The sequence below is a fragment of the Bactrocera oleae genome, chromosome 2, assembly GCF_042242935.1.
Source record: "Bactrocera oleae isolate idBacOlea1 chromosome 2, idBacOlea1, whole genome shotgun sequence".
NCBI lineage: Eukaryota > Metazoa > Arthropoda > Insecta > Diptera > Tephritidae > Bactrocera > Bactrocera oleae.
This window is the reverse complement of record NC_091536.1, coordinates 30,729,817-30,756,769: the sequence shown is the minus strand read 5'-3', so window position 1 is coordinate 30,756,769 and position 26,953 is coordinate 30,729,817. Positions and strand designations below refer to the sequence as shown.

At 30.6% G+C, this 26,953-nt stretch overlaps 1 protein-coding gene and 2 pseudogenes across 1 annotated transcript in view; 1 reads left to right on the top strand and 2 right to left on the bottom strand.

Annotated features, from left to right (window-relative positions):
- Window positions 1-5,141: 5,141 nt before the first annotated feature.
- The window catches only part of Kaz (E3 ubiquitin-protein transferase Katazuke), a 249,580-nt gene continuing 227,768 nt past the window's right edge, over window positions 5,142-26,953 (bottom strand). Inside the window, exon 6 of the mRNA XM_070112926.1 lies at window positions 5,142-5,357. Coding sequence (XP_069969027.1) covers window positions 5,207-5,357 — 151 coding nt within the window. The 3' untranslated portion in view covers window positions 5,142-5,206. The remainder of the gene's footprint in view (window positions 5,358-26,953) is intronic.
- LOC138855820 (uncharacterized) lies at window positions 5,427-6,094 on the top strand (annotated as a pseudogene).
- LOC138855819 (NADH-ubiquinone oxidoreductase chain 2-like) lies at window positions 21,016-22,099 on the bottom strand (annotated as a pseudogene).

The window sequence follows — 26,953 nt, the reverse complement described above, 5'->3', positions numbered from 1 at the left end:
GTTGAAATTATGAAACCGTCGGGAACAGGCTCATACTATTGCAACTGCAACAAAACTTACTAAATAATAAGGATGGCAATTTTTAATGCGAAATATGTGTTCATATCCGTTGAGGTTGGTGCAAACGGAAGAGCGTCTGACGCTTAAAGTAAATTTATATTGGATGACAATCAACTATTTATTCCTCAAGCGCCCAGTGTTTCAATGAGCGAGGAAGAATTTCCTTATGTTTTCATAGATGATGCATTCCTGCTTATGGAGAATTTAATGAAGCCAGTTAGTCGTACCCAATTAAGCGCCAACGAAACTATTTTCAATTACTGATTATCGAAAGCTAGACGCGTAGTGAAAACGCTTTCGGAATATTATGCAGTAGCTTTCGTATTCTTGCAAACAGAATATCCATTACCTCTTATAAAGTATCTAAATAGTTTTAGCATATTGTTATATTCATATTGTTATATTCATACACATTCTTATCACGGAAAAATGGCTTGCAGTATATAAGTGACAGCGTCGATTTACAAATAGTTTGCACAAATAATGTACAAATCACACTCTGGAAAGTACTTATGATATTTCAAAACTAAGAGCGATTCAACGAGGAAATGCAGCGAAGCACGTTTGCAATAAATACAAAGAGTATTTTAACACAGTTGGGTCAGTTGTATGAATGTATATACATATATAAGTATTCGCAATAATAAATTTTCCTCTCCGTATTTTCAAAATCGGGGTCCTCCAACGTATATATCTCTGTTGTTGTCGTTTCCTGGTCTCGCAGGAAGTCTAGGTTGTAAAAATACCAAAACGTTGTCCCATAAATGTCATCTCCGCCAGCACCAGACTTTTCTGACATTTTTATTTCACTTAGTTTCTTCTATAGGAGTTTCGCATGTCATTAATGCGCTTGCTACAATATCAATTGAAGAAGCTTCATCAATTTCTTTATATTATTGTTTAAAAGTCTTTGCCAACTTAGCATACGCTTCAATTTATTTTTATAATGCTCGTTTTTTATCTCCCATAAAACTTTTTCTCCACTAAAGGTTTTAATTAATTCCCGCCAAAATTCGTTTACAATAATTGCCATGACGTGCACACAACCTTCCACTACCCGTCGCAACAACGAGCAGTAAAATTTTAACTTTTCGATTTTGTTCATACTTATATGCAGACTTAGAATTTGGTATGCATATCCGTCTATACAAGTTAACACATAATAAATTATCACAGTTAGAATAAATAAAGCTTAATCAGATTCCGGGAGTCTGCTTAGTTAATTCAACTATTTAATATTTCATACAAATAAAACAGCTGAATCCGGTTCGAGGAATCAGCACGGTAAATTAAACCTTTAATATTTTACACGTACAGAATAAGCAACAGCCAATACTCGCGCCTTTGGCTGAATAAGGAATTAAAGAAACATTTTTGGCTAAAGCATAACGGAAATTAATTTTAAAAAATATATCTGTTTCGTAATGCCCTGATACGGTCCAAAAAAAAATAAAGCGCATTTTTATTCAATTGGCGCCCGAGCGAAACATTAATTCTATTTAATATTTATATCAAAATACATTTTTTCTAATTAAATTATACACAAAATTCAAGTAAATTACATTAAAATTTTGTAAATTTAAATTATTGAATAATTATACATTAAACAACAAAACAATAAAGTAAGCAAAAGTTTATTTTGCATGCGTGATTGCAGTAGTGATTACTCTTCTTAAATTAACATTAAGTGAAAATAATTCTAACGTTAGTCATTACAAAAAGAACATAAAGGATGGTTGAAAAGTTTCTGCGCTCGAAATGAAAAAATACTGTTTTTGGTACGAAATATATTTTTGTATCCAATATAATTCATCCCTGTAATGACTTTCCGGAAGCTCTGCAAGATACCCGTCTACGCCTGTGATAGCTTTTTCATTCGACGAAAAACGCTTTCCACGAAGGAATTGTTTCAGGAATCTGAAGAGTAGTAGTAGTCGCTGGGAGCCAAATCTGTCAATGTTAAAACCCTTTGTGAACAGGTGCATTATCTTGATGAAAAATTATTTTTTAACTAGTCTTAAAAGCACGCGTGTGAAATTGGCTGCGCGTTTTAAATATTTATCATCATCACTAATACTGAATAACAGTGTGCGATCATAAAGCGAAACTGATTCCCACACCCTGGTAAAAAAAAAACAAATGCGTTTTAATTATTTCTAATGGTTAAAAAACAAACAAAAATTTAATAACTGTGTGATGACTAATACTGAATAGTTGTATACGATCATAAAGCGAAACTGATTCCCACGCCCTGGTAAAACAACAAAAAAATTATTTGAAAACATGAAATAATAGTGTGCTATCATAAAGTGAAATCGATTTCCCACCTCTGGTGCTCCATGCCGGACAGACAGGGTGCCAATTTCTCAAGGAGGAGCCGAGTACGTCTGCAAAAGGAGATCTCTACCAAGATTATCAAGCCGCGTAATGGATACTCGACTAGTGTACCTCTAGGGACCCTCCAGAGAAATATAAACCACAATGCAAAATAAAAAAGGGCTTGTACAGCCAAAAACTTAAAATAATAACGAGGGTCGAAATTCACAACTTAACGGGGGATCCTTCGGCTCTTATAAAAATAAAAAACCTTTGCGATTTTCCTGTGAAAGGGACCTTCCAGAGATTAATATAAACAGATTCCGCACCTGCTTTACGAACAAACATGATATGAAATATGGTCGCTTAAATACTAAATTCAGAAGGACGCGACATAATACAGAATATTATTATGACTGACATAAAACAAATACCGGTAATAGACCAAACTATTGACGAAAGACACAGAAATAATTTATCAGGAATATACAAAATCCCGCACGTATTAAGATCACTAAGAGAATTCTCAGGCAAACCTTCTGAGTCTAGTTTGTGGAAAAAGAGTGTCGAAAGCATACTACATATCTACGAGCACACTAAAGGGACGTAAGAGGACTCAATGGTGATCTTCCACAGTTGTTGGATATGGAAGAATAAAGAGACCTTTCAGAAGCTCTTCATTTATGTCTAAATTAGAGAATCAAAAATTCAGAAGCAACTATCAAAATGGATTTAACGACTTTAACTATAAACTACTACTACCACCAAAGAATTATACAAAACCGCATCAATTTCACCCAGAGTTGGCATATTAATTATATAGACCCAATCAATCGCTCTCAATACCACAACAATACCTACAAAGACCAAACCTTTTATGAGACCACAGTACTACCCACAAACACATAACCCAACATTTTATAACCCTCCTCAGCAAACACGGCAACAGAGCCTGTATTATAACCAACCCCCTCGACTAACACCACCGAAACCACAACCAAAACCGGAGCCAATGAATATCGATCCTAGCATAAGGACGAATACAGTAAAATACGCAAATAGGCCGAATTTTCAATATGCAGGGAAAATACAGGAAAGATCCAAAACTACAAGTCCACCAACTAAACAACAAAGTAATTTTCATGTAATGTAACGAGCATAGAGCGACCCGAAACCCCTTACCTAGAAACGTATGACATTATAACAACAATCACAGAAAAATTTTGAAGAATTTATCAAATTTCAATCGACAGTTTCCAATTGTTTGTCTGTTCTGTCAATCGACACAAACAATTCCCACGACCAATTGGAGTAGTATTCTGCACCGCAGCATTACCAGAAATCGTTATGTTGTGGGAGCAATCGCTCCTATCAAGAAAAAAAATCCCCATGTAGCAAAAAATTAAAGATTCTCCAACTACCCAATATGAAATCGCAAAAATCGTAGACAAAATTGTCATAACGGAAAACATTTAACACGACCTAAAGCTAGTTGCAACAACAATTTAAACATAAGCTTTTTCAAAACACAATCGTTCACCACCGAACAGTATAAACAAACGTCATGCGAACTTATGCACAAGAGCGCATAAAAAAAATAGGGTACTAATAGCCACAGCAATTGTCTCCATCGAAGACCGAGGAGAACTGTTCAAACTAAGAGCCTCAATAGACCAAGGATCACAACGATCATTCATAGCGTCTAGAGCACAAAATAATCTAAAGCTGCCAATAAAACAATCAAATTTTGAAACTACGGGAATAGGCGGAAGAGTAGTCAAAATGCAAATAAGATCTGCCGCATTACTACTCTAATTTCTCCCCAAGCGACCTACCGCAACTTATAAATATGTTCCAAGCTATCACATAAATAGCAAGCAGTTGCAAGCAAACTCTATGCAAAAATTTAAAAATTTTGTACGCATGAGTAACGAAAATTATAAAGAACTCCTGTTGATGGTGGAGCCTTCAATAAAACAGAAAAAAACACCTTCATGAGAAACGCGATTACGCCACATTAACGCCTTTCAGCTGCAATGAGATTTTTATCATCAGGCAAAAGTTTTGAATATTTAAAATCTTCATTATCTCCAATCCTGTGGAGGATGAGACAGCACTTTTTTCACGTTGTACAAGAGCCATTCCTTAACCACTCAAGCAGAGTGCTTTGGATCGTTAGCCTGAATAAAGCAGTAGCCACCATTTAGAATAAGTTAGGCTGCTGACGGAGCCAAATTATTTTTAAATATTGCCTTGTAGTCCATTCTTCACATATTTCTTTCGATGAAAACATGGTTACTGACGCCATTTGCTTCAACTGCATCCCTTTTGCTTCCATTGCACCACACACCATACAATGCAGACTTCTCCATGCTGAGTCTTATTTAATTTTTTATCTTTTGGTGTGTCGACTTCCTCACGCCATAAACATTGACGACTATCAAACCCAAATAAATTAAATTTGGAGTCATCGTTAAAAATTATAGAATCACGATTCATTATCACGGTGCACATGTTATACTCTTTTAAATATAGCAAACGTTTCGCAGAGTTTCTCTGCGATGTTTGTTTAGTCACCTTTTTTTTACACATACACGTTTTTATTTTTTTTTGGCAGCTCAAATATTACATATTTTGATTTTTTACTATCGTGAACATCAAAACTGATTTATTGTTAAAATTTTTATAAAAATACATAATATTATATTATATTATATATATTGTTACTCTTGGTTGCAGCTTATGAGCTGAAATAGTTTAAGAGAAAAGTCCCTTCAAAGTCAAAATATCTCTCTGTACAAATTTTTTTTTTTGCTTCACTGTAATTTCCTTAATAAAATTGTCCATGATTCACCAAATACGTCAGCTTCATCACGCATAGTTTCTGATTATTTTGCTTGTTCAAGGTGTTGTATGGCTTTTTCAAGGAACTTTGCATTGTTGACAGACTTTTTTCGTTTTTTACTGCTTTGCGAATGAGTCTGATAATAGAGGGAAAACTAAAATTACTTTTATTCTTATTTTAGATTCAAAAAACTGAAAATGAGTGACAATTCATCGCTAACAATTTCTGAACACTGTGGAACTTCCTCAACTGCATTGGAACGATCGATGGCAAGCATGTTGAAATTATGAAACCGTCTGAAACAGGCTCATGCTATTGCAATTGCAATAAAACATACTAAATTATAACGATGGCAATTTTTAATGCGAAATATTTGTTCATATTCGTTGAGGTTGGTGCAAACGGAAGAGCGTCTGACGCTTAAAGTAAATTTAAGGAAGGATTGGATGACAATCAACTATTTATTCCCCAAGCGGTAAGTGTTGCAATAAGCGAGGAAGAATTTCCTTATGTTTTCATAAGAGATGATCCATTCCGGCTTATGTAGAATTTAATGAAGACAGTTAGTCGTACCCAATGAATCGCCGACGAAACTATTTTCAATTACAGATTATCGACAGCTAGACGCGTAGTTGAAAACGCTTTCGGAATATTATGCAGTCGCTTTCGTATTTTTGCAAACAGAATAACCATTCCCTTTTATAAAGTATCTTAATAGTTTTAGCATATTGTTAAATTCATAATTTCTTTTCAAAATCGGGGTCCTCCAACGTATATATCTCTGTTGTTGTCGTTACCTGGTCTCACAGGAAGGCTAGGTGGTAAAAATACCAAAACGTTGTCCCATAAATGTCGTCTCCGCCAGCACCAGACTTTTCTGTCTTTTTATTTCACTTAGTTTCTCCTATAGGAGTTTCGCATGTCATTAATGCGCTTGCTACAATATCAATTGCGGAATCTTCATCAATTTCTTTATATTATTATTTAAAAGTCTTTGCCAACTTAGCATACGCTTCAATTTATTTTTATAATGCTCGTTTTTTATCTCCCATAAAACTTTTTCTCCACTAAAGGTTTTAATTAATTCCCGCCAAAATTCGTTTACAATAATTGCCATGACGTGCACACAACCTTCCACTACCCGTCGCAACAACGAGCAGTAAAATTTTAACTTTTCGATTTTGTTCATACTTATATGCAGACTTAGAATTTGGTATGCATATCCGTCTATACAAGTTAACACATAATAAATTATCACAGTTAGAATAAATAAAGCTTAATCAGATTCCGGGAGTCTGCTTAGTTAATTCAACTATTTAATATTTCATACAAATAAAACAGCTGAATCCGGTTCGAGAAATCAGCACGGTAAATTAAACCTTTAATATTTTACACGTACAGAATAAGCAACAGCCAATACTCGCGCCTTTGCCTGAATAAGGAATTAAAGAAACATTTTTGGTTAAAGCATAACGGAAATTAATTTTGAAAAATATATCTGTTTCGTAATGTCCTGACACGGTTCAAAAAAATAAAAGCGCATTTTTATTCAATTGGCGCCCGAGCGAAATATTAATTCTATTTAATATTTATATCAAAATACATTTTTTCTAATTAAATTATACACAAAATTCAAGTAAATTACATTAAAATTTTGTAAATTTAAATTATTGAACAATTATACATTAAACAACAAAACAATAAAGTAATCAAAAGTTTATTTTGCCTGCGTGATTTCAGTAGTGATTACTCTTCTTAAATTAACATTAAGTGAAAATAATTCTAACGTTATTCATTATAAAAAGAACATACAGGTTGGTTGAAAAGTTTCTGCGCTCGAAATGAAAAAATACTGTTTTTGGTACGAAATATATTTTTATATCCACGCCTGTGATAGCTTCTTCATTCGACGAAAAACGCTTTCCACGAAGGAATTGTTTCAGGAATCTGAAGAGTAGTAGTAGTTGCTGGGAGCCAAATCTGTCAATGTTATAACACCTTTGTGAACAGGTGCATTATCATGATGAAAAATTAGTTTTTAACTAGTCTTAAAAGCACACGTGTGAAATTGGCTGCGCGTTTTAAATATTTATCATCATCACTAACACTGAATAACAGTGTGCAATCACAAAGCGAAACTGATTCCCACACCCTGGTAAAAAAAAACAAATGCGTTTTAATTATTTCTAATGGTTAAAAAACAAACAAAAATTTAAAAAATTACATAACTGTGTGATCACTAATATTGAATAGTTGTATACGATCATAAAGCAAAATTGATTCCCACGCCCTGGTAAAAAAACAAAAAAATTATTTGAAAACATGAAATAATAGTGTGCAATCATAAAGTGAAATCGAGTTCCACACCGGACAGACAGCGTGCCAATTTCTTAAGGAGGAGCCTGAGTACGTCTGCAAAAGGAGAACTCTACGCGTAAAGGATACTCGACTAGTGTACCTCTAGGGACCCTCCAGAGAAATATATACCACAAAGCAAAATAAACAAGTAAGGAAGGGCTAAGTTCGGATGTAACCGAACATTTTATACTTTCGCAAAGTTAAATGGTATATTCGTTTGAGACTTTATATATTTTAATAATTAGAAGTAGGAACTGTTGCCTTAGTTATTTACTTTTCACTCACAGTGAAAATAATTAGAGCAATTTGTAAACTAAATTTACTCAAATTATGAGAAATCGTTCTTGTGCTTTTTGTATACGCTTATAATTGATTTTATATAGAATGCATTACAACTGTATTGAGAAGTAGGAAAAGAAATCGTTTTTGAACAATGAATAATATTTTTTATTTATTATATCGATATTATTATACATGTTTAGCTTAAAAATAATAAATATTAACAACTTTAAAAATGATATAATATTATTATATTAATTTGTATATAATATTTACAATATTAAACATAAATTTTTGTAGAGATTCTTATACATATATCCAAATTATATTTCTTTTTTCCTTATACTATTAAATTCCTATCATATATTTATACAATAATGTCATATATAATAACAAATTATATATATAATTTAAATTTTCTTAATTAGATTATTTACATATTTTTCTTTAAATTGTCTTAAAAACTACTGTCAAAATTCCTATACCATTCCAATTCCATTATATTTAGAAAAAAAAAATGAAGAACTATTGCACTAAGTCTGAAAACTTTAGTTCGAAATAGAGACAAAAATACTGTCATGATAGCTGTGTACTGTCTCAAAAGCAATTGCATTTACACGGGAAGGATCCAGGTTTGAAAATGCCCAATCAATTTGTGTACCGGCAGGTGTAGTTGAATATTCTGCACCAAGCAGGGAACTAAAGTTTTTTTCTTGGAGCAGATTTCTTATTGCAGTCCCTGTAGACATTAAACAAATGTTAAAATCTCCAACAATTAGCAAATTTTGATTGCCTAACTCAGAAGTAAGGACTTCCTGAAGTTCTACAATTAATTGTCTGACAGAGAAAGCTGAATTTCTATATAGAACCAGAATATTAATATTGAAACATTTAAACAAAACCGCTTCTAAAACTTTGCTGCCTGAATACATTTTTTTTACAGCCTTTGATTCTATAGAGCAAGCAATACCGTGCTATCTATCCTCAGCTCGTTAATTGGAGTAAATCCTGGTATATCAAAACTTTCGCAAGGATAATTCCAAATTTCTACAAAACATAAAATATCTGAAGATAGCATCAAACAGTCGCTTTTTATATCACTAATGTGAGCGTGAAGACTCCGAACATTATGTAATAAAATTTGATGTCCTGATGTTCGGGAAATCATAAAATTGAAACTTGTTGTCAAAGCTTTATTTGTGTTCAATTCCCTCAGTTCCCTAAATACGGGATCCGATTCAGAAAATTTGTTAGGAGGAATAAAATTTCCTATGATGAATAGACCTTCTGCAGAAGTAGCTTGACTATAAGCGACATATATTGAAGCTCTAGGCATTCTGGGTCGAGTATGAACTACAACTTTATTATATGTGGCACCCTGACTTTTATGAATAGTTATTCCCTCAGCCGGAACAACTGGAAACCGATTTCTTTCAATTGAAATTTGTTCATTTCTTTTATATTGAAAAGATTTTAGAACTTTTTCAATTGGTGTCCAAGAACTTTCTAGAGGATGAGGCTATCAAACCAACAGAAGGTTCCAAAAATTTAATCCACAGAATTGTTGGAAAAGAACAATGGAAATCAATTTGCATAAGTTGTCCAGCTGCCCCATTAACCAAGCCATCACACGTGTTTATGTTCACTGTAATCATATATTTTGCGGAGGTTTTTAGTCTCAATTCATAGGGCAGTCCCTGCATTTCAGAAGTTTTGAAAAGTTTAACTCTTTCCAAAATATTATCATTATCATTTATACCAATTCCTTTAACTGAGTCTTTTGCAGTTAAAAGGCAAGCTTCTGTTGGGATTCGACTGAGCTTAAGGGCATTGAAATTATTTGTCTCTTCATTGGACCAAAATAAATGTATGGCATCATCGGGAACTTCTTCGAAATTAACTACTCGAGTTTCAATGAGTGATATGTCCTCATTTATCATAGTACCAGATGCCATATGATTTAATGCAATTGCAAAGGCCTGATCCTTTCGTATTCTCATTATCTCTGTTAATTCAAAGTATTTAAATAACTCCCACAAAGGGAACCAACTAAAGTGCTGTATGCATCATTGGGATTAGGAGAGAATATCCACCTATCTCCAACAGGTGAGAGTTGCTTCAAATCACCAAACACTATGATCGGTATACCACCGAAGGGGCTGTCTCTTTTGAAAATTTGTTTTAATCTCGCATCAACAGAGCTAAACATACGAGCACCTACCATCGATATTTCATCAATTATGATTAATTTTAAATCGATAAGTCTGGAATACAATGAATTCACTGTGTAAGTGGCCTCAACTCTCTATTCAACTGATTAACAAGTAAAGAGAATATTACCCGTAGGTGCGCAAAGAAGAACTTTTAAGGAACTTGGATTGGATCCAGGTGTAGAATTGTAACGATGGTTAAGAGCTTGATATATTGCAGATATCAAACGACTCTTTCCTACACCTGCACCGCCGCCAATGAACTCATAAAATGGGAGATTTGTTTTTAGGTGGTGCATCAAATGTGTCAAATAGGTTCTTTGCTTAGTATTTAGACTTCGAACTAAAAAAAATTATTCCTCAACTGGAATTAAGGGGGCTAGTTTAATAAGTCTAATATTGCAATCAGATTCAGTGCCATTATCTGTTGAATCTTCGCCATGCAAGTCCAGCAAATTTATATTTGGGTTTATTTCTGGAAGTGCCAACACTCTGAACTCATTTTCTACGATTTCATTATAAAGACTTTCTAGAACATTTTCAAGTTCTCTTTGCTCAAAAACATCATATTTTCTTTGATTTTCCTCAATTATAATACGATGTTTTATGCATGTCTGCTCATTATCGTTTTCAATGAAAGGATAGTAAAGCATTAACATTTCGCGGAAATACTCAACTCTGGCCAAATCTGGGTTAAACCTTCTATACCGAATAATACAATTTTTGGTACGTTTTTTCACAAAACCGCTACCGTCTTTAAGAGGCATGACAACCCCGCTTTCTGGTAAGTTATCGTCTTCCCTCTCTTCTTCTTCATGATCACTATATTGTGCTCTTCTACTAGATTTAAAATATTTATACCTAGATGAAAAATCAGCTAAACAAAGAGTTTCTAACTGATCGGATCTTTGAACATAACGGTCTAAAATACCGGCTACGAATATTTCAGTCGAACCTGAAGGAAGGTTCTGAAGTTCCGCTCTAGGTTTTACCATTCGAACTCATTATTACATTGCCGTTCCTCAGGTCCAGAGGTATTTATAAATATTTCTGCATTACTTGCTTCCGAAAGATGGAGCCCAATGCAGCAATATACTGCTTCTTATGCAGATATTTCTGTGCCTGATATAAATTTGTGGCCTATATGTTTAAGTTTTTGCTTAATAGTATAATTTCCAGCATTTACCTCTGATATAGCTTCATTTAAGAGCCTAGAAATTCCCCTGTTAGACTTGTTAATATAATTAATTATATATGAACAGCAAGCATATGCATCCAGTATATATTGGGTATCCATATTTGCTCTATGGAGTATAAGCGTTTATAAAACGATCCTGTAATTTTCTTTTTAGAAAAATTTTGGGTTTTGTTAAACTTGACCTAAGGGCTAACAAATAGTCATCAAAAGACATATTTATTCTAGTATCAGACAGGAAGTGTTCAAAATCGTTTAAATTAGAAATGTCTTCTATAGTCATATTTGAATTTAAAACGTTTTGAATTTTGAAAAAGTTTTCCTTGTGTCTGAATTTTGACATTATTTTGAAGGTAACAGTATTTGCGATGAAGGCATTGGTGGACATGGTATACCAAAACGACAAAACTGTTGTCCTCTCATTTCCCTAGTACAATACCGACTGTGGTTATGCTTTTGATAACCCAAATAATTTTCTAAGTGGCTGATCGAACCATCGGTAGAAATATAATTGTCAATAAAACTAATGACATCAGGGAGTGTCTGAGGATCTTGAAGGTTGATCCTGGGAGAATTATTAAGCCAATACATGCCATGTACATGCGGGGAACCTCTCTGTTGAAACTCCACTCTCCAGTAGAAATTTGTAACAAAATGCTCTCCAAAAATGCCGGCGTTATTTTTAAAAAGCTTAAGAATTTGTCGATAGCGGTAGTCAAAATATCTAGCACAAGTAACCGCGTCTGACCGAATAAAGCAATATCTATCTTGGGTTGTTAAACTGTTGGCTTCCTCTTCCGAAATATCTTTAGAATCAACAGTTTTAGAGAGGATGACCAAAAGCTCAACCCACTAAGATTCTGCAGCCGATAAAGTGATAAAGAAGGTTGGAAGCCCAAATTGGCGAATCATAGCGATTGCCTTTTTCTAGAAAAATTAAAAATAAAATATAGGAGAATCAGAATCGTTTTGCTATTAGTCCTGTTAATAAACAAATTTGTAGTGTTTGAATTAAAAGTATTAACCCTATGGCTAATGGGTGGTTTATTTGAATAAAAATAAATCTTGAAATTAATGTGGAAGAATATAAGAAGAATTGTATAATTTCAGGAGGTAGTTTAATTAAAATATTAATTTTGGGGATTAATGATAAAGTTATTTCTTTTCTCTTGAAGTTTTAAAAGATTAAATCTTATTTTTGGTTTACAAGACCAATGTTTTTATTAAACTATTAAAACTAATGTTAATAAGATTATATTGAGGGTTACCTTGTTTTTTATTTTTAATAGGTATTTTTGTTTTTGTTTCTAATCGAAAACATTTACTATTAATGCTTTTGAGACTGGAATATATTGTATTGAATTTATTTTTTCTTTTGTTTATCTATTTCAATGTAATAGATTATAGAAGATTTTTTAGCATAATATTTTTAACTTTTAGAGTCTGTGAGGGTGCTTTGGGTCTTTCTATTTTGGTTTCTATAATTCGAAAACATGGAAATGATTATTTTCAATCGTTTAATGTTTTGCAATGTTAAAATTAATTTTTATAATAGTTTTTATTAGTCCTATTTGTTTTATAAATGGTTTATTTTGAATGGTTCAAAATTTATTATTTATTGTAACTTTTATTTTTAATATTTTAAATTATTGTACAAATTATTTTGTGAATATTTCTTATTTTTTAGGATTTGATGTTATTTCTTATGGATTGATTTTGTTAAGATTTTGGATTTGTACTCTTATACTTACAGCTAGTGAGTCTGTTTATAAGTATAATAATTATAAAAATTTATTTTTATTTGATGTTTTAATTTTGTTAATTTTTTTGGTTTTGACTTTTAGAAGAATGAGTTTGTTTATGTTTTATTTATTTTTTGAAAGAAGATTAATTCCTACTTTATTTTTAATTTTAGGGTGGGGTTATCAACCTGAACGTCTTCAGGCGGGGGTGTATCTATTGTTTTATACTTTGTTAGTTTCTTTGCCTATATTAGTTGGGATTTTTTATTTATATAATAGTTTAAATACAATGGATTTTTATTTATTAAGTAATTACATGTTTAATTATGATTTACTTTATCTGTCTTTGATTTTAGCTTTTTTAGTTAAGATACCAATGTTTTTGGTTCATTTGTGATTACCTAAAGCTCATGTAGAAGCTCCAGTTTCTGGGTCAATAATTTTAGCTGGAATTATGTTAAAATTGGGGGGCTACGGGTTGTTACGAGTTTTTTCCTTTTTACAAGTAAGAGGAATTAAGTATAATTATTTATGGGTAAGAATTAGATTAGTTGGGGGAGTTTTAATTAGATTAGTTTGTTTACGTCAAATTGATTTAAAGGCTTTAATTGCCTATTCTTCTGTTACTCATATGGGGATTGTTCTAGGTGGTTTGATAACTTTAACTTATTGAGGACTTTGTGGTTCTTATACTTTGATAATTGCCCATGGATTGTGTTCGTCAGGGTTATTTTGTTTGGCAAACATTACTTATGAACGGTTAGGGAGTCGTAGTTTATTGATTAATAAGGGTTTATTGAATTTTATACCTTCAATGACTTTGTGGTGGTTTTTGTTAAGAGCTTGCAAAATAGCTGCTCCACCTTCTTTGAGTTTATTAGGGGAAATTTCTTTATTAAATAGAATTATCAGTTGGTCTTGAATTACTATAATTTCTTTATCTTTGTTGTCTTTTTTTAGAGCTGCTTATACTTTGTATTTATATGCTTATAGTCAACATGGTAGGGGATTTTCAGGTATTTATTCATTTAGAGGGGGTAAGATTCGCGAATATTTTTTATTATTTCTTCATTGATTTCCTTTAAACTTGTTGATTTTAAAAAGAGATATTTGTTTATTTTGGCTTTAAATTTAAATAGTTTATTTAAAATATTGATTTGTGGTGTCAATGATATGAGTTAATCATTTTAGATCGTGAAGTATTTATCAATTTGTAGAATTAGATTTTTAATTTTAATTATAATTAGAATTAATTTTTTTTTATTAAGACTTTTTTTTTTATTAAATGATTATTCTGTATTTTTAGAATGAGAAGTTGTTAGTTTAAATTCTGTAAGAATTGTAATAACTTTTTTATTTGATTGAATGAGATTATTATTTATATCTTTTGTTTTATTAATTGCTTCGTTGGTAATTTATTATAGAAAGGAGTATATGGGAGAAGACAAAAATATTAATCGGTTTATTATATTAGTATTTATGTTTGTATTATCAATAATGTTGTTAATCATTAGTCCTAATATAATTAGAATTTTATTAGGATGAGATGGGCTGGAATTGGTCTCTTATTGTTTAGTAATTTATTTTCAAAATGTTAAATCATATAATGCCGGGATATTAACAGCGTTATCTAATCGAATTGGGGATGTAGCTTTTTTATTAGCGATTGCTTGAATATTAAATTATGGAAGATGAAATTATATTTTTTATTTAGAAACTATAAAATATAGAATGGAGATGGGGATTATCGGAGGATTAATTATATTAGCTGATATAACTAAGAGAGCTCAAATTCCTTTTTCATCTTGATTGCCAGCTGCTATGGCTGCTCCTACCCCAGTTTCTGCTTTAGTTCATTCTTCAACTTTAACTGCTGGTGTTTATTTATTAATCCGGTTTAATATTTTATTAAGAGGTAGATGGTTGGGAGATTTATTATTATTATTATCTGGACTAACTATATTTATAGCTGGTTTAGGGGCTAATTTTGAATTTGATTTAAAGAAGATTATTGCTCTGTCTACTCTTAGACAGTTGGGATTAATAATAAGAATTTTATCTATAGGATTTTATAAACTTGCTTTTTTCATTTATTAACTCATGCTTTATTTAAGGCTTTGTTGTTTATGTGTGCTGGGGCTATTATTCATAATATAAATAATTCACAGGACATTCGGTTAATAGGAGGGTTAAGTGTTTATATGCCTTTGACTTTAGGGTGTTTTAATGTAGCTAATTTGGCTTTATGTGGTATGCCTTTTTTGGCTGGATTTTATTCTAAGGATATGATTTTAGGAATTGTTTCTTTAAGAAATATTAATACATTTTCTTTCTTTTTATATATTTTTTCTACTGGATTAACAGTTTGTTATTCTTTTCGGTTAGTATATTATTCTATAACTGGGGAGTTGAATTGTGGTTCTTTAAATATACTTAGTGATGAGGGTTGAATTATGTTGCGTGGTATAAGTGGTTTATTAATTATGAGAATTATTGGGGGAAGAATGTTGAATTGATTAATTTTTTCAACCCCTTGTATAGTTTGTTTACCTAGTTATTTGAAGTTATTAACTTTGTTTGTTTGTGTTATGGGGGGAGTATCAGGGTATTTAATTTCAAATGTTTCTTTATTTTATTTTAATAAGTATTTACATAATTATTTGGTAAGTTATTTTTCTGGCTCGATGTGATTTATACCTTATATTTCTACTTACGGAAATATTAATTATTCTTTGATTTTAGGGGGAAGAGTTTGTAAATCATTTGATCAAGGTTGGTCAGAATTTTTAGGGGGCCAGAATTTATATAATAATTTAGTTAATTATTCTCGGTATATATTTGTTATACATAATAATAGTTTGAAGATTTGTTTTGTGAATTATTATTTTATTTTTATTTTTTTTTTGTGATATTTTAATTCAAGTAGCTTAAGATAGAGTATAACACTGAAGATGTTAGGGTAATTGATTAATTCTTGGATATAGTGTATTTATTTTAGTAATTTATAAAAATAAGTAATTTTGTTTTTACAATGAAAATGTAATGTTTTTTTTAAACTATATAAACAGAAGTATAAATGGAGTTTAACCATTAAAAGATAAAAGTTAGCGGCTTTTTCTTGAACCTCATACTTCCTTAATTGGAGAATAATCTCAGTTCTATCATTAACAGTGATAAGCCTCTGTTTGGCTTCAATTAATAGGTATTTAATTAGTAGGGTTATTATATAGAATAAGGGTATTAAATACCTAAGATTAGGTCGAAACTAATTGCAATAAATCGCTTCATATTCTTGGGTTTAAGGTAGATTGAATATTTCAATACTTTTTGAATGCAAATCAACTGTTATAATTAACTACAACCCTAGTTTGATCAATTTAGTATACCTTGGTTTCATTCATGATATAGGCCGGTAATGAGAATAATAATAAATACAATTCTTGTTGTTGTTCATACTATTATATTTGAAGTGGAGATAATTAAAATTATAGGTAAAATAAGAGCAATTTCTACATCAAAAATTAAGAAAATGATAGTGATTAAAAAGAACCGAAGAGAAAAAGGTAATCGAGAGGATGATTTAGGGTCGAATCCACATTCAAATGGAGAACATTTTTCACGATCTGTAAGAGCTTTTTTTGATAAAATAGATGCTAATATTATTACTACTCTTGCAATAATAATTAAAATTGATGCTATAATAGCAATTGAAAAGATTATCTATACTACTAATTAGTAGGCCTTATGATTGGAAGTCAAATATACTTATATACTATATAGATAATTATAAATTAGCCTCCTCATCAGTAAATTGAGATATATAGGAATAGTCAAACAATATTAACAAAATGTCAGTATCATGCAGCTGCTTCGAACCCAAAATGATGAGTTTTTGAAAAATGACTATTTAAATGACGGACTAGACATACAAGAAGGAACGAAGTTCCGATTAATACATGAACTCCATGGAATCCTGTTGCTATGAAAAAGGTAGAACCATAAACTGAGTCTGCGATAGTAAATGGGGCTTCAATGTATTCGTATGCTTGTAAAATAGTAAAATAAATTCCTAATAGGACTGTAAAAAATAATCCTTGTGTAGCTTGTGAATGATTTCCTTCTATTAGTCTGTGGTGAGCTCAAGTTACTGCGACTCCCGAAGATAATAAAATTGCTGTATTTAGTAAAGGAATTTGGAATGGGTTGAATGGTTGGATTCCGGCTGGAGGTCATATAGCCCCTAATTCAATAGCTGGAGATAGTCTTCTATGGAAAAAAGCTCAGAAGAAAGATACAAAGAATAATACTTCTGATAAAATGAATAGGATTATTCCCCATCGAAGCCCTAAGGTTACAGGCAAAGTATGTAGACCTTGAAAGGTTCCTTCTCGATAAACGTCTCGTCATCATTGGTATACTGTTAAAATGGTAATTATATTGCCTAATACAAAGAGTGAAATGTCATATTGATGGAATCATTTTACTAGTCCTGATACGGATGTTATAGCTCCAATTGCTCCTGTTAAAGGTCAGGGGCTGTAATCTACTAAATGGAATGGGTGGTTTGAGTGTGTTGACATTAGTTTACTTCATTAGAGTATAGTCTTAACACTGCAAATACATATGATTGAATAATAGCAACAGCTGATTCTAGGACTAGAAGAGCAATTTGACCTATTAATAAAAAGGATACAATTATGTAGGAAAGTGAAGGCCCAGTATTACCTAATAGAGTGAGGAGTAGGTGTCCTGCAATTATGTTGGCTGCTAATCGAACGGCTAAGGTTCCAGGGCGGATAATGTTACTAATAGTTTCAATGCAAACTATAAATGGTATAAGTACTGCTGGAGTTCCTTGGGGTACTAAGTGTGCAAATATATGCTGGGTGTGGTTAATTCATCCGTATAGTATAAAACATAGCCATAGAGGTATGGCTAGTGTAAGGGTTAATGTAAGATGGCTTGTTCTAGTAAAAATATAAGGGAATAATCCTATAAAATTATTAAATAAAATTAGTGAAAATAGAGAGACAAAAATGAAAGTTGAACCTGAATGTCCTGAGGGGCCTAAAAGAGTTTTGAATTCTTTATGTAAGGTTAATAGAATGGAATTTCAGAAGATATGTCATCGGGAAGGCATTAATCAATAGGCGGAAGGGATTAATAATAATCCTAAAAATGTTCTTATTCAATTTATAGAGAGATTGAAGATGCTTGAGGATGGGTCGAATACAGAAAATAAGTTAGTTATCATTTTTAATTTAAAGAAGTTGTTGAGTACTTATTTGAAATTTGTGATTTAGGTGTTTGGGGGATTACGGAGTAATAGTTTATTATACTAAATAAAATAAAGGTAATTGAAAAGATAATGAATAAGCTTTATCAACCTATAGGGGCTATTTGTGGGATTAAAAAATATTAAATAATTTAATAATTTTAGTTTGACATACTAATGTTATTTTTTAACTAATTTTTTCATTAGAAGTAAGTGCTAATTTACTATGAGGTGGTTTAAGAGACCAATACTTGCTTTCAGTCATCTAATGAAAGTTATGAGTTAGCTCTATTAGTTACTCATTTAATGAAATGATTAGCAGGAAGTCTTTCGATTACAATAGGTATAAATCTGTGATTAGCTCCGCAAATTTCTGGGCATTGACCGTAAAATAAACCAGGTTTGTTTGGTTTAATCGTCCAGGTGTTCCATCTACTTTTACCCCTAGAGCAGGGACTGTTCAAGAATGGATAACATCTGCAGCTGTCACTAAGATTCGAATTTGTGAATTTATACGTAGAATTACTCGGTTGTCAACATCTAATAAGCGGAATCCATCTGTGGCTAATTCGTTAGTTGGAATTATATATGAGTCAAATTCAACATTTAAAAAATCTGAATATTCATAACTTCAGTATCACTGATGTCCGATAGCTTTTAGAGTTACTGAAGGTTCATTAAATTCATCTAATAAGTAAAGAAGTCGAAGAGATGGTAGAGCAATAAATAGGAGGACAATAGCTGGGAGAATTGTTCAAATTATTTCAATGGTTTGTCCGTGTAGGAGATTTCGGTTTGTGTATGAGTTGAAAAATAATATAAACATTAAGTAGCCAACTAATGTTGTGATTATTACTAGAATTATTAGTGCGTGACCATGGAAGAAGGTAAGTTGTTCTATAAGAGGGGAGGCTCTATCTTGAAGGCCAAGGGCAGCTCATGTTGTCATTTGTTTCTAATAAAAGTAAAATACTTTATATATGGAGCTTAAATCCATTGCACTAATCTGCCATATTAGATAGTTAGTTAAAAGAGGTAATTCTGAGTAACAATGTTCGGCTGGAGGAGTATTTTGAAGTCATTCAATTGATGAACTAAGTTGTATAGGGTAAATTACTTGCCGTTGTGTTACTAATCTTTCTCAAATAATAAATAAGAAAAATAAGATCCCTAGTAAAGAAATAGATGAGCCAATTGTGGATACTACATTTCATGTTGTATAAGCGTCTGGGTAATCTGAGTATCGGCGAGGTATTCCTGCTAACCCTAAGAAATGTTGGGGGAAGAATGTTAAATTTACACCGATAAATATAATAATAAATTGACTTTTTAATCAATTAGGATTTAGAGTTAGTCCGGTAAATAAAGGATATCAGTGTACAAATCCAGCTATAATTGCGAATACTGCTCCTATAGATAATACGTAGTGAAAATGGGCTACTACATAGTATGTATCGTGTAAAATAATATCTACAGAAGAATTAGCAAGTACAACTCCCGTTAATCCTCCTACTGTAAATAAGAATACAAATCCTAGGGCTCATAATATTGCTGGGGAATAATTTAATTGTGTGCCGTGGAGAGTAGCTAATCAACTGAAAATTTTAATACCTGTAGGTACTGCAATAATTATTGTAGCTGAAGTAAAGTAAGCTCGAGTGTCGACATCTATTCCTACTGTAAATATATGATGAGCTCATACAATAAAACCTAGAAGTCCAATTGCTATGATAGCATAGATTATTCCTAGAGATCCAAAGGTTTCCTTTTTACCTGACTCTTGGCTAATAATGTGTGAGATTATACCAAATCCAGGGAGAATTAAAATATATACTTCTGGGTGTCCGAAAAATCAAAATAAATGTTGGTAAAGAATTGGGTCTCCCCCACCTGCTGGGTCGAAAAAGGAAGGATTTCGATCTGTTAAAAGTATTGTGATAGCACCTGCTAATACAGGGAGAGATAATAAAAGTAGTAGGGCTGTTAATACTACTGCTCAAACAAATAAAGGTATTCGATCAAATGTAATTCCTGTTGACCGTATATTAATTACTGTTGTAATAAAATTTACAGCTCCTAAGATTGAAGAGATACCCGCTAAATGGAGTGAAAAGATAGCTAGATCGACAGATGCTCCTCCATGGGCAATAATAGACGATAGGGGTGGATATACAGTTCAACCTGTACCCGCTCCGTTTTCTACTATGCTGCTGACTAACAATAGGGTGAGAGAGGGAGGTAGTAACCAGAATCTTATATTATTTATTCGGGGGAAGGCTATATCTGGTGCTCCTAGTATTAAAGGGACTAATCAATTTCCAAACCCTCCGGTTATAATAGGTATAACTATGAAAAAAATTATTACGAAAGCGTGAGCAGTTACAATCACATTATAAATTTGATCGTCTCCAATTAATGCTCCAGGATGACCTAATTCTGCTCGAACTAAGATTCTAAGGGATGTACCAACTATTCCTGCTCAGGCTCCGAAAATGAAATATAAAGTTCCAATATCTTTGTGATTTGTTAAAAATAGCCATTGTCGCGATTAAATGGCTGAAGTTTAGGCGATAGACTGTAAATCTATCTATAAGAATTTATTTTTTTTAATCATGGCTTTGTAGTCAATAATGATATTAGACTGCAATTCTAAAGGAGTAAAATTTTACTAAGGCTTAAAAGATTAAACTTATATTTATAGCTTTGAAGGCTATTAGTTTGATTAACTTAAAGCCTTGCTATAAAATTTATAAGAATAAATAAATTATAGACACTAGGATTAAACTGAAAGTGGAGATCAAAGATAGGATTAATATAATTTTGAAAGAGATAGAATTAATTTTTATGTCAGTAGGTCAATTGTTTTCGTAGTAATTAAGTATAAAGGCGAAACATAATCGTAAATAAAAAAATAATGTGATTAATGTTATTACTGTTATAATTGTTATTAAGATATATTGACTTTTTATCACTAGTAATTGAATAACTAGTCATTTAGGTAAAAATCCAATAAAAGGTGGAAGCCCTCCTAAAGATAATAAATTTAAAAATAGAATGAATTTTAGAATCTTAGAACTGAAAAATTAATTAAACAATTGATTAATATGAAATATTTTGAAGCTATTGAATATGAAGGTTAGACTGAAAGATAGGAATGTGTAAAAAGAGAAATAAATAATTCATATTGATTCATTTGCTTGTATAGCTGCTAGTATTCACCCTAAATGATTGATTGATGAAAAAGCCATTAATTTTCGTAGGGAGGTCTGGTTAAGGCCTCCTAATGAACCGATAACAGTTGAAGTAATAATTACCAAGATAATAAAATTGCTTTGTATAGTGTAAGAAATTAATATAAGGGGAGCAATTTTTTGTCATGTTATTAAAGTGAGTGCATTTATTCAGGAGAGCCCTTCTATTACATTAGGGAATCAGAAATGGAAAGGTGCAGCACCACTTTTTAATAATAATGATGAAGTAATTATTAAGTCACCGTAGATGGTATTATCTTGTATAATTGGGTGATTGTTTAGGTATCTTATTATGATAGCAAATAGTAATACAGCTGAGGCTATAGCTTGAGTTAAAAAGTACTTTAATGAGGCTTCTGTAGATATCAAGTTATTATTATTTATTAGGGGGATAAATGATAATAAATTGATTTCTAATCCTATTCAAGCACCTAGTCAAGAATTAGACGAGATGGTAATATATAGTTCCTGTTATTAGGATAAAGAAAAATATAATTTTAGCTGAATTATTAAAAATTAAAAAGAAAAGGATTGGAACCTTTATAAATGGGGTATGAGCCCAGTAGCTTAATTAGCTTATCTTTTCAAGTTGTTTATATTTTAGTGTATGATGCACAAAAGTTTTTGATACTTTTAGGAATAGTTAAATTCTATTAAATATAATGAATGTAATATTATTACATAATTTACCCTATCAAGGTAACCCTTTTTATCAGGCAATTCATTGAATGAAATTTACTTATTTCATTTGAAATAGGCTAATTTCATCTAGTTTTTTTTTTTTTTTCTATACTTAATTTTAAAATGTGTACATTATTTAATTAAGTATAAAATTTTTATGATTTACATAAATAAAAAAAGTAGTCTAAAAAATTAAATTAATAAGTTGACTAGATAATTTAAAATTCCAATATAGACATTTCCGAGAATTAAAAGACCAACTTCATATAAATAAAGAGATGAATACAATACATTTATTTTTATCATTAATAACATATAGAAATGTTTATAATGTTAGATTATATTATATACAAATAAATTGATATAATTGTTATACATCTATGAATCTTAAGGCTTTGTTTTATATGATAATAGATATCTATTAATTAATTAAATATTTATATGTATATATATATCTATTAATCTTAACTTGGTATATCGTCTATTTATCTTTAATATTATATAAATAAAAATTTAAAATTTATTAAAGATAAATAAATAAGTTAATATATTTTAAGATAACTTTAATATTTTATAAATTTATTATTATAAAAAAAAAAAAAACTAGATAAAACTGTTATATTAATTAAATACCTATTAATTAATTTGATTTTTTTTTATTATCTTATTTAATAATTATTTCAATTATTATTTTTATTTTTTTTTGTTATTTATATTTTATTAATTATTAAGATTTAATTATAATTTTATTGAAATAATTTATTAATAAATTGAGGAACTTGAGTTTTTTTGTAAAAGGCTAGTTTCCCTTGATTTTTATTAATGAAAAACGGTAACTTACTTGGGGGGTGGTTATTTTCGCGGGAGGAATTACTAATTTTTTTTACTTAATAAAATTTGAATTTTTTAACTTCATGAATTAATAATTGTTATTTAAATGTGTGAGTAATTTATTAATTATTGATTGATAATTTTTTATTTATTAACATTAAAGTTTTATTTTGGCTTTTAATTTTATTATTGATTTATTTTATATGTAAGTTTTTGCGTGTATTTTTATTTATTTTAATAGTAATTGAATTTTAACTGTAATCTCAGTAAATAGAATTATTAATCAAGGAAACTTGAAAATAGTGATTTCATAAAGCATTGGTTAAATTTTTGCCAGCAGCCGCGGTTATACAAATAATGCAAATAAAATTGGTTCGGTGTGAGTTAAAATGTATTGTTTTGAAATAATATTGAGTTTATTAGGTGAAATTTTAAATTAAAGAATTTTTTTGTAGAAATATTTTGAAGCTTGTAAATTTTAATCATAAACTAGGATTAGATACCCTATTATTTAAAATGTAATTGTAAACACTAAGGTAGTAGTAGTTATGTTTTTGAAACTTAAAAAATTTGGCGGTATTTTAGTCTATTCAGAGGAACCTGTCCTGTAATTGATAATCCGCGATGAACCTCACTTGAATTTGTTTTTCAGTTTATATACCGTCGTTATCAGAATATTTTATTAGAATAATAATTTTCTATAATTTTTATAAGAATGTATATCAGATCAAGGTGTAGCTTATGTTTAAGTAGAGATGGGTTACAATAAATTTATTTAGACGAATCTAATTTTGAAATATTTTAGTAAAGGTGGATTTGACAGTAAAACTTTAAAGATTGTTAATTTGATTTTAGCTCTAGAATATGCACACATCGCCCGTCGCTCTTACTATTAAGGTAAGATAAGTCGTAACATAGTAGATGTACCGGAAGGTGTATCTAGAATGACAGTTTAAAGCTTATTTAGTAACGCGTTTCATTTACATTGAAAAGATTTTTGTGCAAATCAATATAAATTGAATCAATATCAATATTTATTTATTAAGTTTTTTGTTTTTTTTTGATTTATTGTATTAAAAATAATTGTATAATTTAATGTTTTAGTAATTTTTAATGAAAAAATAATATTTATAATAGTTTATTAGTATTGTGAAAGGTAATTGAAATATTTTGAAAAATTTTTGTAGTAAAAGAAGATTTAATTTATTGTACCTTGTGTATCAGGGTTTATTAAATAATTAATAGGAATTTATTAATATCGATTTTATAAGAGTTAATAATTTATTAGAGTTAATGTGTCAAAATTATTTTAAATAAATTATTAGAAATGAAATGTTATTCGTTTATAAAGGCATCTAGTTTTTTTAGAAATAAATTTAATTTACAAGTTTTTGATGTTTTGGTTATTTAATTAATTGAAATATTTATTAACTTGAATATCTTAAGGGATAAGCTTTAAGATAAATTATTAAAAATTAATAGTGATAATATAAAATGTATGCTTAGAATTAGCAATCATTATAAAGTTTGTTATAAATTATTTTATAAATTTTATTATTTATTATATTTTAATTTATTTATAAAAATTGTTTTATTAATGATTTATAAAAGGGAATAATGATAGTATATTTTTTGTTTAGATAATTTTTTATGTTAAGTTTATATAAAGAACTCGGCAAATTTTTTACCCGCCTGTTTAACAAAAACATGTCTTTTTGAGTTATTTTTAAAGTCTGACCTGCCCACTGAAATTGTTTAAATGGCCGCAGTATTTTAACTGTGCAAAGGTAGCATAATCATTAGTCTTTTAATTGAAGGCTGGTATGAACGGTTGGACGAGGTATAAGCTGTTTCATATAAATTTATAATAGAAATTTATATTTTAGTTAAAAAGCTAAAATATATTTAAAAGACGAGAAGACCCTATAAATCTTTATATTTTGTGTTGTTTAAATTTTTTGGAATTGGTTTATTTTTATGATATAAAACATTTCGTTGGGGTGATATTAAAATTTAATGAACTTTTAATTATTTAAAATCATTAATTTATGAGTTATTGATCCATTAATAGTGATTATAAGATTAAGTTACTTTAGGGATAACAGCGTAATTTTTTTGGAGAGTTCATATCGATAAAAAAGTTTGAAACCTCGATGTTGGATTAAGATATAATTTTAGGTGTAGCCGCTTAAATGTTAAGTCTGTTCGACTTTTAAATTCTTACATGATCTGAGTTCAGACCGGCGTAAGCCAGGTTGCTTTCTATCTTTAATTTTTATACTCTCGCAACCTGTTGCTACAGAGTATAATAGTTTTGTTCACCTAACGGTTGTTTGTATCACCTAAAACTAATCGAGTTAGATATAGGGTTACATATATATAAATGATCAGGATGAAGAGACGAGTTGAAATCCGGGTGACTGTCTGTCCGTCCGTCCGTCCGTGCAAACTCTAACTTGAGTAAAAATTGAGATATCTTTATGAAACTTGGTAGACATGTTTCTTGGTACCGTGAGACGGTTGGTATTGCAGATGGGCGTAATCGGACCACTGCCACGCCCACAAAACGCCATTAATCAAAAACAAATAACTTGTCATAACTAAGCTCCGCAATAAGATACAAGACTGTTATTTGGCACACAGGATCACATTAGGGAGGGGCATCTGCAGTTAAAGCTTTTTTTTTAAAAGTGGGCGTGGTCCCGCCTCTAATAGGTTTAATGTGCATATCTCCTAAACCGCTAATGCTATAATAACAAAATTCACTGGAAGCAAATGTTTTTAGCACTTCTATTGACGGTGTGAAAATAGTTGAAATCGGGTGGCAACTCCGCCCACTCCCTACATAACGGTACTGTTAAAAACTACTAAAAGCGCGATAAATCAAGCACTAAACACGCCAGAGACATTAAATTTTATCTCTAAGATGGTATAAGATGACTTTATAGGAACCGCGTTCAAAATTAGACAGTGGGCGTGGCACAGCCCACTTTTAGGTGAAAACCCATATCTTGAGATCTGCTCAACCGATTTCAACCAAATTCGGTGCATAACGTTCTTTTCATGTTTCTATGGCATAGTGCGAAAATGGGCGAAATCGGACTACAATCACGCTTATTTCCCATGTAACACCATTTTCAATTCCATCTGATTCTTTCACTTTCCACTATGCAAATCAGGTAACAATGATTATATCGGGGTAGAACTTTGCGTGAATAATGCAATTAAAGTATGCCACCCTGCGGCCAAAAATTGTCTAAATCGAACCAAAACTGTTCAAACCCCTAAGTACTAAATATGTGGACCCCAGTGCCTATAGTTGACCTTCTACCGAAAATATCAGTCAATCCACAAAGAAATCTCAAACGAAAATACCATTTGACTTTGCGAGAGTATAAAATGTTCGGTTACATCCGAACTTAGCCCTTCCTTACTTGTTTATAATACCTTAGTACGAAAGGACCAGGTATTAAAATAATAATATTTTATTTATAGAATGTGATTAATTACTATTTTGGCAGATTAGTGCAATAAATTTAGAATTTATTTATGTAATTTATTATTACAAATAGTACTTGTTTTTTATGGAATTTATTTTATCAGTTATTGGGGGTTTAATTTTAGTAATTTGTGTTTTAGTGAGAGTGGCTTTTTTAACTCTTTTGGAACGTAAGGTTTTAGGTTATATTCAAATTCGTAAAGGTCCTAATAAGGTTTGTTTAATGGGAATTCCTCAGCCTTTTTGTGATGCAATTAAGTTATTTACTAAGGAACAAACTTATCCTCTTTTATCAAACTATATTTCTTATTATTTTTCTCCTATTTTTTCTTTATTTTTGTCTTTAGTTGCTTGGTTGTGTATACCTTTATTTGTTAAATTATTTTCTTTTAATTTAGGATTGTTATTTTT